The sequence below is a fragment of the Maniola hyperantus genome, chromosome 2, assembly GCF_902806685.2.
Source record: "Maniola hyperantus chromosome 2, iAphHyp1.2, whole genome shotgun sequence".
Lineage (NCBI taxonomy): Eukaryota > Metazoa > Arthropoda > Insecta > Lepidoptera > Nymphalidae > Maniola > Maniola hyperantus.
Window position 1 is genome coordinate 14,239,289 of NC_048537.1, and position 18,147 is coordinate 14,257,435.

An 18,147-nucleotide genomic window follows, 5' to 3' on the forward strand; every position below is an offset into this window, starting at 1 on the left:
GTAGCCTATGTCCTTCCCCGGCATGCAAGCTATCTCTGTACCAAATTTCGTGAGCCGGTGATGGGTTGATCATGATGATAATGGGAAGTAAGGAGAAAGCTGATGAAAGACAAGGAAGTTGAGTTAGACCGCGGCAGTAATGGAAGGTAAACAAGGCGGGAACATTATTGTTTAGAGAAAGGAGGGGTTTTTAGTCGGTAGGAGTCTAGCACTAGGTATGTCCATGAGGATTTGGAAAAAAAGGCGAGGTACAGTCGAGTCTACAGCACTAGCACTATTACAATGTTACCCGTCTACTGTAGGTTTAGCATCCGTCCCCTTAGCTATAAATATAGGCATCGGGCCTAACAAAACAAGGTACGTGCTACGACCATGAACATGAAACGGCTGTCCGCACAACAAAATAAGCTTATGGAAATTCACGGGCGGAAAATTGTTTATTTCCTCCTCGATCGGGCTTGCGGCGATTATATTAAGGCTCCGTATTATAATATTACGTGCGGTGAATATAAAGCTTTGACCTACATGTCCGTAGGTGCTTGTGAGGTAGAGTTTGTACTTTGTAGGGAGGTTTGAAATGTCATGACTCATGAATTGGGTATTTTCCTACTTTTGAATTTGATAAATATTATTACTTTATTATAAACTAGGATAAAAATAATGACGTACGCTGAAAAAAATATTATAATCCAACAAAGATTTACAAAGTTACAGGCATTTTAATTTTGGAGTGAGAGGGTCTTCTATCCCTTTCTTGCAAAACGTAAATTTATATGAAACCGCACGAAGCTACTATGGCATTAGTAAGGTGTGACGTCAAAATGCTATATCGCTATCTCAGTCTAATCATAAATATTTAAATGCTCATAACTTTTTTGTTATTTGATCGATTTAATTAGTTTTTTCAGTTTACGTCATTATTTTTATCCTAGTTTATAATAAAGTTATAAAAAAATTGGAGTCAAATACCCCATTAAATAGTCATCTATACTTCTATACTAATATTATAATGAGGTAATGTATGTAAGTTTGTTTGTAGGGGGTAATCTCTGGAACTACTAAACCGATTTTTAAAATTCTTACACTAATAGAAAGCTACATTATTCCTGAGTAACATAGGCTATATTTTATTTTCAAAAAGTTAGAGATCCCTATGAAAATTGCAATAATGTGAAAAAAATCGTCTCATCTTTGATCATCCACATATTGTATAGAACGCGACAGGTCGAGATCGCAATAGGGATGAGGACACCCCGCACAGCCCCCGCGCTAATCCGGTGCGGGATAGCGCGGGTGACGTGCGGTTGTGCTACCCAGAGAATCTATTGTGGAGTGTGGAAGTATCTACAAGAGACCAATGTCCAACAGTGGACGTTTATCAGTTGATAATGATGAAGGCATTCGAGGGCTGTGCATGATCTTATCCATCTTAGACATTATAAACACTTGTACCACCATATAGCCAGGGCCCTTTTTCCCACTGGGCACTCTGGACACGTGACCAGGGCCCACGATCGATAGGGGCCCACTAGTCGCTGCCACCAAATCACCAAACTATAAACGACCGACCGATATTTTAGTACTGAAAAACCTATTTAATATTTATTTCTATAAAATCAATGGTCAAAAAGGTCCTCTCAAACATAGGACCATAGAGATTGTGAACCAGTCAAGACTGACCTATATCCGAGCCTTCTTGTTTTTACCTACTCTGTCAAGATCATAGGGGCCCCGTTATTCTAATGTGCCCAGAGCCTCCAATAGGTTAAGACGGCTCTGCATCTGCGGCTAGCATTTGAACTTAAAAATTAATTTCAGATTTTGTTCGAACAATTAATTAGCACATATCGCAGTAACAAAAATAAAAGATTGCCATTTAAAATACATTTGATATATTTTTGCACATCGTCAATATAATCAGATCTACAATAATTACATAACATGAGGTTCATACATTAGGAATGTCACAGTTTATACACAGCCTAGCAAGCATACAGTTCAGAAACTACAGTTAAGTTGCACTCTACAAATTGCACATCTCGATATTTGATAAGACCTCGCAATCAAACGTTTAGTGTACAATAGCGGATCCACGGCGGCTACTACGCTTAAAAAACCCCTCAAAAAATCTATCTTCGCATTATTGTCTTTCTAATGAAACCGGTTTGTGGCACATCGTTTGGATAGTTTCTAAGTATACAACGGACATAGGTATAATCCGCGACAGATCGACATGGCAATCGGGCCGTCACCTGCGCGGGTGCGCATCACACCCTGATTGCCATCTCGACCTGTCGCGAACTATAGGTAGAATCATTTTTTATACATTAAGATCTGAAACTATAAACTGGTGTCGTGTTGTGTCGTTACGCGTGAGTATATCGGTTTTATACATTTAGTATGGTTAGAGATACATTATAGTGGAATGTCGTGTCATGATACCTTATGTCGTATCACTCTTTAACCATACTTTTATAAAACCGATATGCTTCTAGCGCGTCACGACACAACACAACACGCTTGTATATTTCCGGCTTTAGGCTAAAATCTGCATTCTAGGAAGTGTGTTCCTTCATCTCGCAAACGACATTTTAAAAACTTATCGTAAGAAAGTAATGTTACGAAAATAATATGCTTCTAAAACATAATTTACAGTTGTGGTTCTTTTTACAGTATAATCCTTTCTGCACTGTATCTATGCTACACTGTGGTTTAGGCTTAGAGACACATAACCACATTACATTTATTTAATTACATCTAAATATATAAAAGGAAAAGGTGACTGACTGACTGACTGACTGACTGATCTATCAACGCACAGCTCAAACTACTGGACGGATCGGGCTGAAGTTTGGCATGCAAATAGCTATTATGACGTAGGCATCCGCTGAGAAAGGATTTTTGAAAATTCAATAGGGGTTTCAAATTTGTGTAGTCCACGCGGACGAAGCCGCGAGCATAAGTTAGTATCCAATATAATTAAGATAAGCGATAATGGTCAAAGACAAAGTATAATATTCTAGTTTTTAGGTAAAATAGATTTTATAAATATTTTTTTATATGTAATAAGGTCAGTTCTTTTTGACACTAAAGTTTTAAAGCTGCGATAATAATTATATAGTAATTGATATTTTCTTTGATAATAATTAATGATTTTACTTTCTGTTTATATTTGGAAACATGAAATTTTATAAATTCATTGTTTCACTTTTAAATTTTTTAGAATAGGTCATCATAATTTTTTTTAAATTTCTATAACTACCAAAGCAAAATAAATGGTCTGTAGTCACCGAAAAGTTTAAGATATTGCAAATAAAAATAATTATTAGGTATTATCATTGTCTGAAGTGATTTTACCCGGATATTCATTTTGCATATTTTGTCATAAATTGACATGATTTTATTAAAGGGATTTTATTAATTGAATAAATTGACGACGAATTTACATAGACGTTACAAATAGCCTAATATCATTTTTTTTAAACAGATTTTAATATTCTTCGTCCAAAATAGTATCTATTATGTATGTCGATAAGTTACTAACGTTGCTATTTCTCAAAAAATTAACGGCCTGAGCATTCAACGTTTTTAAATTTTGACAAAAGAAAGTATTCCTAAGATTCCTTGTTCATCAAATTTAAAAACAGCGTATGTTCAGTGTTGTGTTTCAAGTAAATGCTCATGTGTATCATCATCTTTAGGTTATTTATATTTTAACAAACAACAACGTTGCTAACTAATCGGCAGATAGATTGATTAAATATTTCGGCCGTTAGAAAATCGAGATCATTGACAAAGTTTTGGTTTTACTTTTTCCCATTTTCCAACGATTATTTATTATTTTGTGTTAACCACTCGATAGCTTTTCAGAAAAGATTTCTTATTAATAATATTACACACACAAAATAAATATGTACACAATTATTGACAAATAAGTGTTGCCAAAACTAAATTTTTTTCCTGTAATTTGTGTGAATTTTTAATTCATATATTTTGATATTTGTTTTGAGGTTTACCTACTTATATCTTTTAAGTAACTATTCATAAAAATAATATTCTTATTCCTATTATATTTTTATGCTATCTATGTACAGAACACCAAGAGTCCGTGCAACGAGCCATAGTCATTTTGAAAATAGAGTTAAGGTACATAGAATCTTATAAATATTATATTACTTTATATTTAAAAAGATAAAATTTATTTTATACCTCGATATTGTGGCCAATTCTGTCGTACACAATCACTAGAATAAACCAAAAAGACAGATCTTCAAGTATTGCTATCACTTTTATAATGCTCACTGCAGAAAAGTATCCTTTTCTGCAATAAAATTAAACTTGTCAATTTAGTTAAGTTTGGCGATTGGGTGCAACAGAATCAGCCAAATTATTTATTTTAAATTAATACTTAATTTTCAGAGAGGTATTAATAATATTATGTGCATTCACAGAAAAATATTTTTTGATAAATATAGAAAGCTTGATTGATAATGCCAAACATTGTATAAATTCATTACAAATGTTGTAGACAAAATACCTAGTTCGAAATAGTTTTTGTTTGTATTTTGAAAATAACATCTTTGTACGTTATATATACCTACACATAACAATAAACATTTTACTATAATTATCTGATAAAAACAATTAATTTTTATAATAAAACTTGCCGATTATTTAAATAAGAAATGATTTTACTATTCATAGGAAAATAATTATTAAAAATTATTTTAAAACTTACCAGTATATAGTTTTTTTTAAATATAATTTTATAAAAGATCATGTCAAGTCTTTCACAGTTGTGACTAGTTAGTCAAATTAAATATACAATATACCTACATATCATAATATAAAACGATAAATGTTTTTTTAGGTTTTATATGATGCCTTTATAAGTTATTCTACAATATAACAGATCTATTTCTATTCTACTGTATACAATTAAAAATACACGAAGAACTACAGTGAGCGTAATAATACATCTAATTTTCTCCATTAACAAACCTCGTATTAAGATTTCTTTCAATATCAATAATATTTGTTTGCAGAAACTTAAAGTATTTTTTTTCTAGAAAAAACCGTAGAAAATATCTGTAGGGAATCTTGTGTTTTTAATATTAAAATTGCACCAAATTGGAATAAAAAAAATTTTGGAGTAAAAAATGGAGTAAAAAATATTAGGTAAGTATATTTTTATATTATGTACCTACTATCTGTTTTTTTTATATACCGCGTTGCAAAGTTACTTACATTTATTTTAGTATTTGTTTCCCTTTATGTCAAGATAACTTTAGAATAAAATAAAATTCGTTAATCGAACGTTAGTAAACTCAAAAATTAAAATTAAAATTTGAGCGAAAATAAAGTAAACATTAGACTAACATAAAACTAGTCAATAATACGAGGTCTCACCTATAGAATAATTAGGTACTGAAGTCACAACTTAAATGCTGTATATGAATAAACATAAATCGCAAAATCACAAATATCTTGTATTTTACTATCGTTATTGTATTTATTTGTTTTACACAAATAAGCTATGTGGATCGTTATTTTTGGTTATTTACGTTTGTGCTATTTCTTTCTAAACCATCGATCTACAATTACTACAAACTATAATCGTGAAGATTATGTTAATTTTTAACCGACTTCCAAAAAGGAGGTGGTTCTTAAAAAAATAAAATGATTTTAAACATCTTAGTTTTAAGGTGGTACAAACTAGAAGAACGTATAGAAGTAATTATGTCTTTTTTGTACCTTTATTAGCAAATAAAACTTAAAATCTCTATATTATTTTTATCTTTATCTTGAAGAATGACTTGCGCTGATTGTAGAAATAGCGCTTGGCTAATCTTAACCTGTAGGAATGTTTTTTGGAATGCTATAGCGTGAAAGGAAACTACCGGGATGAGTCACAGTCCTCTTAAATTACGTTAAAGTCCCTATCCGGGATGCGGTCGAAGTTTTGTGGCGCGCGGCTCCAGTAGTAGTAGGGGGGACCGGGGGAGAAGCAATATTTCTGCGCGAGGGGGGTGTCGTCTTGAACCCAGTACATCAGGTAAAAGTTGCACATTTCGTCCTTGTTAGTCGCCCTGGAATAAGAAATTTTCCTGTTATTTAACAGATCAAATGGAGTGTCATTATCTTATTTAAGTGCTAACAGGCAAAATCAATGCTATTATCTCTAAGACGTTTAAGGAATTCCCGTATATCCTGTTAAATGATGCGAGAATGGTATCACCAGCGTATCGAAGGTTTGTAATCACTTGTTGCCCCATTGAAACGCTTTTAGCCCAACCATCAAGCACAATAATACATTACCTATATTAAGTATAGATGTAAAAAGGTTGTGGTGACAGAATACAACCCTGTTGAACTCCAGCTTGCGTCTTTAAAATTGTCAAATCCATACCGACTACCCGAACAACTGCCGTTTCATCTTCTTAATAATTTACTAGTCTCCTTATTAAATATACGTGGTGTTCAGGAACACCCATTTCCAGCAATACTGGCCACAATTTGCACCACTTGACAGTGTCAAAGGCTTTACGGAAATCAACGAAGCAAGTAGAATTAGAATTTTGGAAGAAATGGGCTATTGAAAAGTGCGGAGATGTACAGTAAGGGCAGTGAGGTAACACATACGCCAGATTTATTATCTGACTGAGAACATCTGTGGCCGTTGCGGATTCTGCGACCCAAGCAGTTGCCACATGGTACCTTTGGGGTCACCCTACACTGATACAACACTCACCCAATCTGAACGGGATACATGTTCGTGTTGTTCATGACGCATCTGGCAGCGAGCACGTCGCCCTGCGCGATGGGTTCCTGACTCGCCACCGGGTAGAACATCTGCGGCCGTTGCGGATTCTGCGACCCAAGCAGTTGCCACATGTCGCCTTTGGGGGAGCGACGGACCACGAAGCCGGATACTTCCGTACCTGAAACAGGCAGGCATTGTTTCTTCACCTAGCTATCTCTCATCAGAGGTTGGCAACCATTAGGGCGCGTTCATTTTACACAAATTTCTTAAGCTGGGTACGTCTTATTAACGTCGTACGTACGTCTTGTCTTAAAAAACCGGCCAAGTGCGAGGCAGGCTCGCGCAACGAGGGATCCGTACTACAGTTGTATTTTTTCGACATTTGCACGATAATTCAAAAACTATATGATGCATAAAAATAAATAAAAATCTGTTTTAGAACGCACAGGTGAAGACCTTTCATATGATACCCCACTTAGTATAGTCATCTTATTTTGAAAGTCGAAAATAGCAATATTTGTTCATCAACACATTTTAATTTTTTTTCTTGTGATGTGACCACAAATTCACGGTTTTCTAATGTCTGATGTAAGACCTACCTACCTGCCAAATTTCATGATTCTAGGTCAACGGGAAGTACCCTGTAGGTTTCTTGACAGACCGACCGACAGACAGACAGACAGACAACAAAGTGATCCTATAAGGGTTCCGTTTTTCCTTTTGAGGTACGGAACCCTAAAAATTGATAAATCAGTGGCCATTACAAAAATTTCACTCATGATGAATTAAATCGATTTAGATTAGCTCGTTGCCTAACAAACATACAAAAATAAAATAAAAAAAACACACAGTTGAATTGAGAACCCCCTCCTTTTTTTGGAGTCGGTTAAAAATAGAAGCTCGAGAATGTTCTGAACTTACCAAGAGCATGAGTGTGGGGACGGAACGCGAACGGATGGATGACTTTGTTCTCATTGATAGTGCAGGCCGTTTCCATATGTTCCACTTTGTTTGGAGGTATCACTCCGCTGGTTCCCAGTAAAAACACGCCGGCTTGCCGCGGCATCCTGTATGGTAGATAATGCAATTACTTGGTTAAAAGCTTCTAAGACGGTCGACGGCTTGACAGAGGAAAGCGACTTTGTTTTATACTAGCTTATGCTCGCGACTTCATCCGCGTGGACTACACAAATTTCAAACCCCTATTTCACCCCCTTAGGGGTTGAATTTTCAAAAATCCTTTCTTAGCGGATGCCTTCGTCATAATAGCTATCTGCATGCTAAATTTCAGCCAGATCCGTTCAATAGTTTGAGCTGTGCGTTGATAGATTAGTCAGTCAGTCAGTCACCTTTTGCTTTTATATATTTAGATTAAGATTATGTAGGTAGCGAGACCAATAAATTAATCAATGATGTAGAGATCCTCTTACATGTTAGCAAAGACAAGCTGGGAAAATTGACAGTGAGCTTATTTTGCTTTGCAAACTTTAAAAAAAAGCTAGTATGAGAATTTTGAACTAACCGTTCAGTTGTATACTCCAACAAAACTCCAGAGCTGTCCGTTTTGCCCTCTGAAATTGTAATAAGTATATCGATTTTAGAGTTTAGACATTACGATAGGTTTTATCGTACACATTAGTCACGATACGATTCAAGATCAAGATCCAATCAAATTATATTGTAACCATCTCAATAATAATAATAAAAAACCGGCCAATTGCGAATCAGACTCGCGCACTGAGGGTTCCGTAGTACAATCGTATTTTATCGACATTTTGCGCGATAAATCAAAAACTACTAACTAGATCTCGTTACCAATTTTCGGAGAACCAAACCAAGATACCTCACACGTATGGGTTTGATTAAAAAAATTGAGTTTCAGTTCTAAGTATGGGATACCCCAAAATTTATTGTTTTTTTTCTATTTTTGTGTAAAAATCTTAATGCGGTTCACAGAATACATCTAGAAGTTTCAACAGTATAGCTCTTATAGTTTCGGAAAAAAGTGGCTGTGACATACGGACAGAAAGACAGACAGACAGACATGACGAATCTATAAGGGTTCCGTTTTTTGCCATTCGGCTACGGAACCCTAATTAAAACCGATTTATTTATTATTATTGATACAACGTCGAATATCGGAGTCAATTTATTAGATTTTACTTTTTACAGCTCGCTGCGGCATGTTTACAATTAAATCTAAATATACTTTGACTTGGCTTAATAAAACGAGTCGATAACTTATAGATATATAAAGTGTACTCGTTAGATCATAGCCTAAAGTACCGCTAGGTTTTCTGACTTAGATAACTACTATACAAATTGATTTATTAATTTATCTATTAATCATTCATTAGAACAACCGCATGTCAATTAAACACTAATTTTACAACTTACATATAATCATAAACCAGTAATTTCAATTTACTGTTCGATAACTGCAATACAAGTTCACTTATCTACTAATTTATCAATCATTAGAACGGGCCACAGGCCAATTAAACTCTCATTAATATGATAGAATTAGAAAGCCATAAAGAAATAACAGAAAAAGATAAGATACAATAATTGTCTTCCCAAAAAAGAAAATTATCATTACTTTTTTTTAAAACAAAGGGGCCTCAGACTTCTTCTCTTGTACACATTGTGGCTAATTCCGTTGTGCACAATCTCTAAACTAAACTATAATGGCACATCTAAATCTATTGCTATCCCTTTCATAATGTTGCTTGCGGAAAAGGATGGCACTAGATTTAGACCTGTTAATTTAGTTTAGTTTAGAGATTGTGTACAAGAGAATCGGCCTCATTATCTAAACAAAAATAAATTAACAGGTCTAAATCTAGTGCTAACAAGATGTACAACAAATGGGTAGCACTAGATTTAGACCTGTTAATTTAGTTTAGTTTAGAAATTGTGTACAAGAGAATCGGCCCCAATGTCAACAAAACCCTCTAAAATAAAGTCTAAAATTGTAAGTTTATTCAATCGGTATCCCTATTTTTGATACAAAATAATATGTATTGTTCGTTTACATTTGAAATTGAATACGGTAAATATTTGTATTACAAATAATAATATATGACATACAATTTATCACGGCATATCTGCTTAACCAATCGATGAAATTTAGAGAGATTAGCTCGCATCCCCGAGATGGACAAAATAAAGCTGATGATAGAAATAGTAATAGTTTAAAAAAATGTAACTACGACTCGTGAAGGATTTGATGATGATAGAAATAGTGATAGTTTAAAAAAAAAGATGTAATTACGACTCGTGAAGGATTTGAACCTTCGCCCTCCGATAAAGTGGATTGGAATCGGCGCTCTAACCAGCTGAGCTAACGAGCCAACTACTCCAGGTACAGAAAATTTGTCTTTGTTTGTACACAATATGATATTACGTCATAACTGTGATGTGTGGAAAAATAAATCTAATGTGTTCTACAATAGGGTTTAATTTCAAACATCGATTCATCGTGAGTTGCTGCATTCTCAGAACCAAGATTGCCGTACCTAATTCAGGGTCATTGAAAAATGAGTAGGCGAGTATCAGATATAAGTCCCGCAAATTGCTATTGCGCTGGAACCATGTATCATTAACATCGAAATGACGTCGTTTTGACGTATATTTAAGTAAAACTATACCATCAGTTCGAAACTTCAATCTAGTGCTGACGTCACTAAAATGGCGACCACGCGCATTAGCAATAAGCGGTACTTATACATGTACGTAGGTTTACCAATACAAGGAAAACCGGCAAATAACATCTTGTCTTCATTTGTATTTCTTAATCGCGATTTTGTGCAATTCATCAATCATACAGCTGTTCTTCGAAAGTTTTTTGAAAAGGTTTCCTAGTTCTCGCGATTCCACTAATTCTATTAGCTTAATTAGAGTAAAACATCGTGAGGAAACCTGCATGCCTGAGAGTTCTCCATAATGTTCTTAAAGGTGTGTGAAGTCTGCCAATCCGCACTTGCCCAGCGTCACCAGCGTGGTAGACTATGGCCAAAATCCTTCTCACTCTGAGAGGAGACCCGTGCTCTGTATTGAGCCGGCGATGGGTTGATCATGATGATGAATTAGAGTTCTGTGGGTAAGTACTGTGTAACAAAGACGATAGACGCTCCCAGGTGGTAGAATCGCGACCTCGCACAGAAAAGCGCAGCATTGGAAGACCCCCTACTAGGTCGACATCAAACGAGTCGCAGGGAGCCGCTTGATTCAGGCGACGCAAGACCGTGGTGTGTGGAAGTCCCTACAAGAGAACTATGTCCAGCAGTGGACGTCTATCGGTTGAAACCACAAATTCACGGTTTACAGATTTTTCCTCGAATGTCTGCTATAAGACCTATCTACCTGCCAAATTTCATGGTTCTAGGTCAACGGGAAGTACCCTGTAGGTTTCTTGACGGACCGACAGACAGATAGACAGACACAACAAAGTGATCCTATAAGGGTTCCGTTTTTCCTTTTGAGGTACGGAGCCCTAAAAATTGGGCAAGTATGGCTTTACCTGGGAACTTCATCATGTAGTGCACCTGCAGCACTAGATACTTGATGGGCGCGTCGCGGCCGATGAGGAAGCCGACATCTGGCGGCATCTCTAGACGAGGCGCGTCGCGGGCCCAAGCGTATACTATCTGGTGACAACATTTACTGTACAAATGTAACATTACCTGGGAACTTCATCATGTAGTGCACCTGCAGCACTAGATACTTGATGGGCGAGTCGCGGCCGATGAGGAAGCCGACATCTGGCGGCATCTCTAGACGAGGCGCGTCGCGGGCCCAAGCGTATACTATCTGGTGACAACATTTACTGTACAAATGTAACATTACCTGGGAACTTCATCATGCAGTGCACCTGCAGCACTAGATACTTGATGGGCGCGTCGCGGCCGATGAGGAAGCCGACATCTGGCGGCATCTCTAGACGAGGCGCGTCGCGGGCCCAAGCGTATACTATCTGGTGACAACATTTACTGTACAAATGTAACATTACCTGGGAACTTCATCATGTAGTGCACCTGCAGCACTAGATACTTGATGGGCGAGTCGCGGCCGATGAGGAAGCCGACATCTGGCGGCATCTCTAGACGAGGCGCGTCGCGGGCCCAAGCGTATACTATCTGGTGACAACATTTACTGTACAAATGTAACATTACCTGGGAACTTCATCATGTAGTGCACCTGCAGCACTAGATACTTGATGGGCGAGTCGCGGCCGATGAGGAAGCCGACATCTGGCGGCATCTCTAGACGAGGCGCGTCGCGGGCCCAAGCGTATACTATCTGGTGACAACATTTACTGTACAAATGTGACATTACCTGGGAACTTCATCATGTAGTGCACCTGCAGCACTAGATACTTGATGGGCGAGTCGCGGCCGATGAGGAAGCCGACATCTGGCGGCATCTCTAGACGAGGCGCGTCGCGGGCCCAAGCGTATACTATCTGGTGACAACATTTACTGTACAAATATGACATTACCTGGGAACTTCATCATGTAGTGCACCTGCAGCACTAGATACTTGATGGGCGAGTCGCAGCCGATGAGGAAGCCGACATCTGGCGGCATCTCTAGACGAGGCGCGTCGCGGGCCCAAGCGTATACTATCTGGTGACAACATTTACTATACAAATATGACATTACCTGGGAACTTCATCATGTAGTGCACCTGCAGCACTAGATACTTGATGGGCGAGTCGCGGCCGATGAGGAAGCCGACATCTGGCGGCATCTCTAGACGAGGCGCGTCGCGGGCCCAAGCGTATACTATCTGTTGACAACATTTAGACCTTATATTATAAGAAATAGGGTCTTGGACTGTAGTAATCAAATAATGTGATTTTTTGTATAGTGGTAGTTTATGGGGCTAGAATTCATTATTAAAGAGAATAAATTTAAAATTATTATTTCATTATCTATTAAAAAGAATTGAAAAAATCATGATTTTTGTTTATTATTAACATAATAATAATTAATTTATTAACGTTCCGGCGCTGTACGGAAAGCGAATAATGACGTCACAATACGTAAACGACAAATATTTTTCGATTTTTTAACATAACAAATGACATAAAATTATGTCGTAGATATTTTTTATCTCCGTATTTTCACGGATTCGGATCGGATGAGTACGTGATCGCTGTTAGGGGTGTAAAAAAGACACCAAAATGACACCGGAATATTTTAACGTCTATATCTTAAAGACAGCTAATTTAATGCTATGCTTGTAGTTTCTGTACATGATCAAATCAGAAATGAGGAGATCTGTAGAACTAGAGTAACCGACATAGATCAACGGGTTGCGAAGCTGAAGTGGCAATGGGCAGGGCACATAGTTCGTACAACCGATAGACGTTGGGGTCCCAAGGTGCTGGAATGGCGACTTCGCACCGGAAGACGCAGCGTTGGAAGACCCCCCACTTAGGCAGACGGACGACATCGGACGAGTCGCAGGGAGCCGCTGGATTCAGGCGGCGCAAGACCGTGGCGTGTGGAAGTCCCTACAAGAGACCTATGTCCAGCAGTGGACGTCTATCGGTTGATGATGATGATGATGATGATGAATCTAATGCTAACCTGTGATCCAGATTTGCACGGGCTGGCCGTGTTGTATCGATCATCTATTTCATTGCTCTGCATTTCGCCGCAACTCCTGTAATTAACCAACCAAAATACATAATATTATGTAAAAAGAATACATGACTGATCTATCTACACACAGCGCAAACTACCGGACCGATCGGGCTGAAATAGTCCGCGACAGGTCGGATTATGAGGCAGGGGGACACCCCGCACACCCGCACGTCACCCGAGCTCGCCCGCACCGGGTTAGCGCTGTGCGGGTGTGCGGGGCGTTCAGCTATAATGACGTACCCAGACATCCGCTAAGAAAGGATTCTTGAAAATTCAACCAATATATAAAATAGCGGTTTGAAATTATTTGTGTAGTCCACGCGAATGAAATCGCAGGCAAAAGCTAGTCGGGATATAAGTATATACATATGTAGCAGAAAATAATGTACTCGTACATCGACCTTTAGAAGGAGATAGCGGATTTGTAGAGGATTTTTTCGTTGAGACCGACAAAACGTCATATAGGCATGGGTGACAGAGACAGCGCTCTACAAAGCCGAAATGTCATTCTAAAGGCCGATGTACATGACTTTCAGCCACGTACTGTGCGTAGGTGAGGTAGGTCTAGGTGTGACTTTGTAGGGAGGTGTGAAGACAGAGACAACGTTCTACAAAGCCGTAATGTCATTCTAAAGTTTGATTTCTAAAGATGTACATTAGATGTACCCTGAGATACAGGTTTTGCAAACTTACTTCAGGGTCCCTGGCACAATTTTAAAAAGACCTTTGTAAAACAAATAAATCATTTCATTTCATTTTCTGCCGCGTACTGTACATTCTGTCGTGTACGTTTCGTCACGCGTTGTGTTTCAGGGCTTAGGATTGTTATACCTAAGTATAAAAACATTACATCATCCTATTACCCTATAGAATGATACTTCAGTACACAAATGATGTTATTTCTACCTACCGTCTACATTTGTTGTGAAAACAAATAATATTATACTAATCACACTGAATTATTAAGCTCCATTTACGCTAGAGCGACATAGTGCGACCTTGCAGCATGCATGGCCGCATGATTCAATTTAAAATGTATGTCAATCCGGCGTGCCAGCGTGGTAGACTATGACCAAAACCCTTCACTCTGAGAGGAGACCCGTGCTCTGTAGTGAGCCGGCGATGGGTTACTCATGATGATGACGCTGGCCAAGTGCGGATTGGCAGACTTCACACATCTTTGAGAACATTATGGAGAACTCTCAGGCAAGCAGGTTTCCTCACGATGGGATCCTGAGACGTCTTATACTTGACGCGGACGGTACCGCTGGGTTTTTAGTGGGTATGCTGAAGGCGGTTAAAAAAACGGCGAGTGAGTCCCACATACCCGCCCTTGGTCGGCATGCCTAATAGCATTTTTACCAGCGGAAAAAAAAGGTTTCCTCACGATGTTTTCCTTCACTGTTAAAGCAATAATTAATAACAATATAATATTTAATTACTTAAAACGCTCGTAACTTCAAAAAGTTACAGGTGCGTGCCCGGGATCAAACCTCCGACCTCCGATTAGGATGAAGTCGCGGGCAAGACTTGTAAACAATAGTATACTAGTTACTAACCACACTGATTCATTAGAGCCAGGTTCAGAACAGCCATACAATAACATGTGATGAGCTGTGTGCATTGAAGCGTTTGGCTTGAATCCCACTGGAAACAAAAACATTATTAATTTATAAATAAACAATTATGTTTACTTATTAAATATTAAGTTAATAACATATTCTCTTAAACAAAACTAAAAGGACAGGTACATATGTAATACCATCTTTTACAATGTTCTCTGCTGCAAGGGAGAACACCCTTTTATTTTTTAGGGCCAATTTTTCAATGGTCAAAAAACTTTTACCTGAGCAATAGAGGTTTTGACAGTTTTTGTATAAAAATTCTGTCAAAATGTCAAACCTATTCTTCAATTAAAGTTTTTCTGGCGATTGAAAAATCAGCCCTTAGTTTTAGCATATAACCACAGAATATTATTCCTACAAAATTACTTCTTAATTCTTATGTGTCATGACGCGTGAGAAGTCATTTTGTACGGACTATCATTACCCTTTAAATGTGAAAGTGTGTTTGTTTGTTCGTTTGTTGGTTTGTCCTTCAATCACGTCGCAACGGTGCAACGGATTGACGTAATTTTTACAAGGGTATAGATAAGGACCCGGAGAGTGATATAGGCTACTTTTTATCCCGGAAAATCAAAGAGTTCCCATGGGATTTTTAAAAAACCTAATTCCATGCGGTATCAGCTAGTACTTAATAGTACCTTGTTACATTATTATGATAAGTTACATAACAATACACAATTTTGTCTCCTCTCTGTAACATATTCCTCACCACCTTCCATTGCACACAAATAATGGTTTAGACTCCAGGTTTAGATATTAGAGTCAATATATTGTACTTACCAACATAGAAATTCTTCTGGGGTGCAATTCTTATAGGGGTGCAAAGATACAGCTCATCCTATAACAAAAAAAAATTACAATTGTATACAGGATGTAACCAGAACGCTTGAAAGAACGAAGTTTTTGCTAAAAACTTAGCATAATCGTTATACTACCTAAACACAATCCAATACCAATAACAATGTGCCTCATGTTATGAATTATTTTTAGGGTTCTGTACTTCAAAAGGAAAAAAGAAACCCTTATAGGATCACTTTGTTGTCTCTCTGTCGTGTCAGTCAAGAAACCTAGAGGGTACCGTACTTCCCATTGACCTAGAATCATGAAATTTGGCAAGGGGAAAGATCCATTGTTCCTTGCATTTTCTTCTTGTTTTAATAATTTTCTTTCCTGGAATACCTATAGTTTATTCTATATAAACATCTCTATATATAAAAATGAATCGCTGAATGTGTTGCTGATTGCAAATCTCGGGAACATTTGAACTGATTTTGCTAATTCTTTTTTTATAATATTCCTTGAAGTACGAGGATGGTTCTTACGGAGAGAAAATTTAAAAAATTGCCGAGTTCCCGCAGGCTTTTGAAAACTTACATCCACGCGAAGTTGCGGGCCCGTGAGACCCGTGCTCTGTAGTGAGCCGTCGTTTTGTTGATCATGATGATGATGATGAATAAAAGCCGAAAATGAAAGAATAGGTACTCAAGTATTCCGCCCACATATTGCAAAATGGCCTATGTGGGTGTCCCTATGACATCAATCGATAAGTTGATAGTCCAGATAACATTCAAGTGTTTAATTAACGGCCAAAGACATCAGATGATAGTAGCGTGCATGGCCATTAGAGCATTTCATATCTGTGGTACCTATATTCACCTGACCATTTGAGAAAATTTAATAATTATTAATTTAATTTGTTTGAGTAATAGTTATTTGTTATGCAAGGATATTGTTTGGGGTGTATACACGGGTGTTTGTATTGAAAAATGAGCAAGCGAAGGATTCTAAGATTGAAAGGCCAAGTGTGAGTCAAACTCGCGCACCGAGGGTTCTGTATTACAGTTTCTGTACAGTAAAACATAAAAATTTTCACGTACTACAGCAAGGAAAATGCTGAAAATTCAAGTTTTTTTTATTTCAGACACATACTGAGTTATCACCATACCAATTTAAAAAAAATGTATATTCATTTTGGCTATGGCTATTACCTACATATTTGATAGGATGGGGAAAACCCATTATTGTAGAATTAAGTAGATACTTACCTACTTTGCTATTATTTAAAGCATAAATAATATGTTTTGTATTAGCATGATGTAGCTAAGCTATGCAGATACATAATCTAAATAAGGAAAAGCTGATTAACTGATCTATCAACGCGCAGCTCATACTGGACGGATCAGGCTATAAATACTATGAAGTCGACATCCGCTAAGAAAGAATTTTTGATAGGTAATAATTCAACCCTTAAGGGTTAAGTGGGTGTTTGAAATTTTTGTAGTCTACACACCAAGTCGTGGCCATAAGCTGGTTAAGAAATAAGAACTTAAAATACTTAATTGAAATTGAGATACCTAACATAAAAAAAATTAATATATGCGTTAATATTATTAATGTATGTATTTCATTTTTTATTGGTAGTAAGGTGTTCCAAATTTAAATACATTTTACCTAAGTATAAAGAAAAATAACTCACCTGATTAGGCCAAACGTTGGGCATAAGAAAATCGTATGTATCAATTTCATACGCGAAAAAACCACGGCCAAAAATTGAAATAGTGAAAAGAAGAGAAACTATGAATTTATAGGACTCCATAATTACACTTTCTTATAAAAATATGGTATAAAACCCGCCAACGAAGTAGCGACGTACGGTAAATCCCGTAGCACTTGGTGATAATTGATAGTGCTAACTGCTATTTAATTAAATAGATCGAACTCCGCCTGTTATATTATCTGACTCACGACAATACTCCAGTCCCCGAACGGCTGAATGCCGAAGGCTGAGCGACAAGTGTTTATATTATTTTATTTTCATGATTATCTCGACTCTACGCATGACGGATCGATAAAATTTACTCCACTAACGTCATTGAAATGGGTTGCTACTAGAAAAATGTTTCTGAGTTTCAGGTGAAAATATAATGAACGAACGCAGCACAAAAAAAATTATTGAAAATAAAAATAGGTATTTTTATAACAAATATTAGTCACTGCACCATTGAGTTCAGTAACTAATAATATTTTATTACTGAGTTTGTTAAAATACGAAACTAATTAGCGTAAATAAGTTTTTAGTGGTCTCTTACATTGGATGATACTAAAT

At 37.1% G+C, this 18,147-nt stretch overlaps 1 protein-coding gene across 1 annotated transcript; it reads right to left on the minus strand.

The window, feature by feature from the left end:
* Positions 1-1,875: 1,875 nt before the first annotated feature.
* Phm (Peptidylglycine-alpha-hydroxylating monooxygenase) lies at positions 1,876-17,890 on the minus strand. The gene is made up of 9 exons (XM_034978952.2): positions 17,518-17,890; positions 15,822-15,879; positions 14,976-15,063; positions 13,360-13,435; positions 12,427-12,553; positions 8,286-8,334; positions 7,685-7,830; positions 6,752-6,941; positions 1,876-6,089 (listed from the first exon to the last, which is right to left on the minus strand). Exons 1-9 carry the CDS (start codon positions 17,635-17,637, stop codon positions 5,921-5,923), a joined length of 1,023 nt encoding a protein of 340 aa, XP_034834843.1. The 5' UTR covers positions 17,638-17,890; the 3' UTR covers positions 1,876-5,920.
* Between the last annotated feature and the right edge of the window lie 257 nt (positions 17,891-18,147).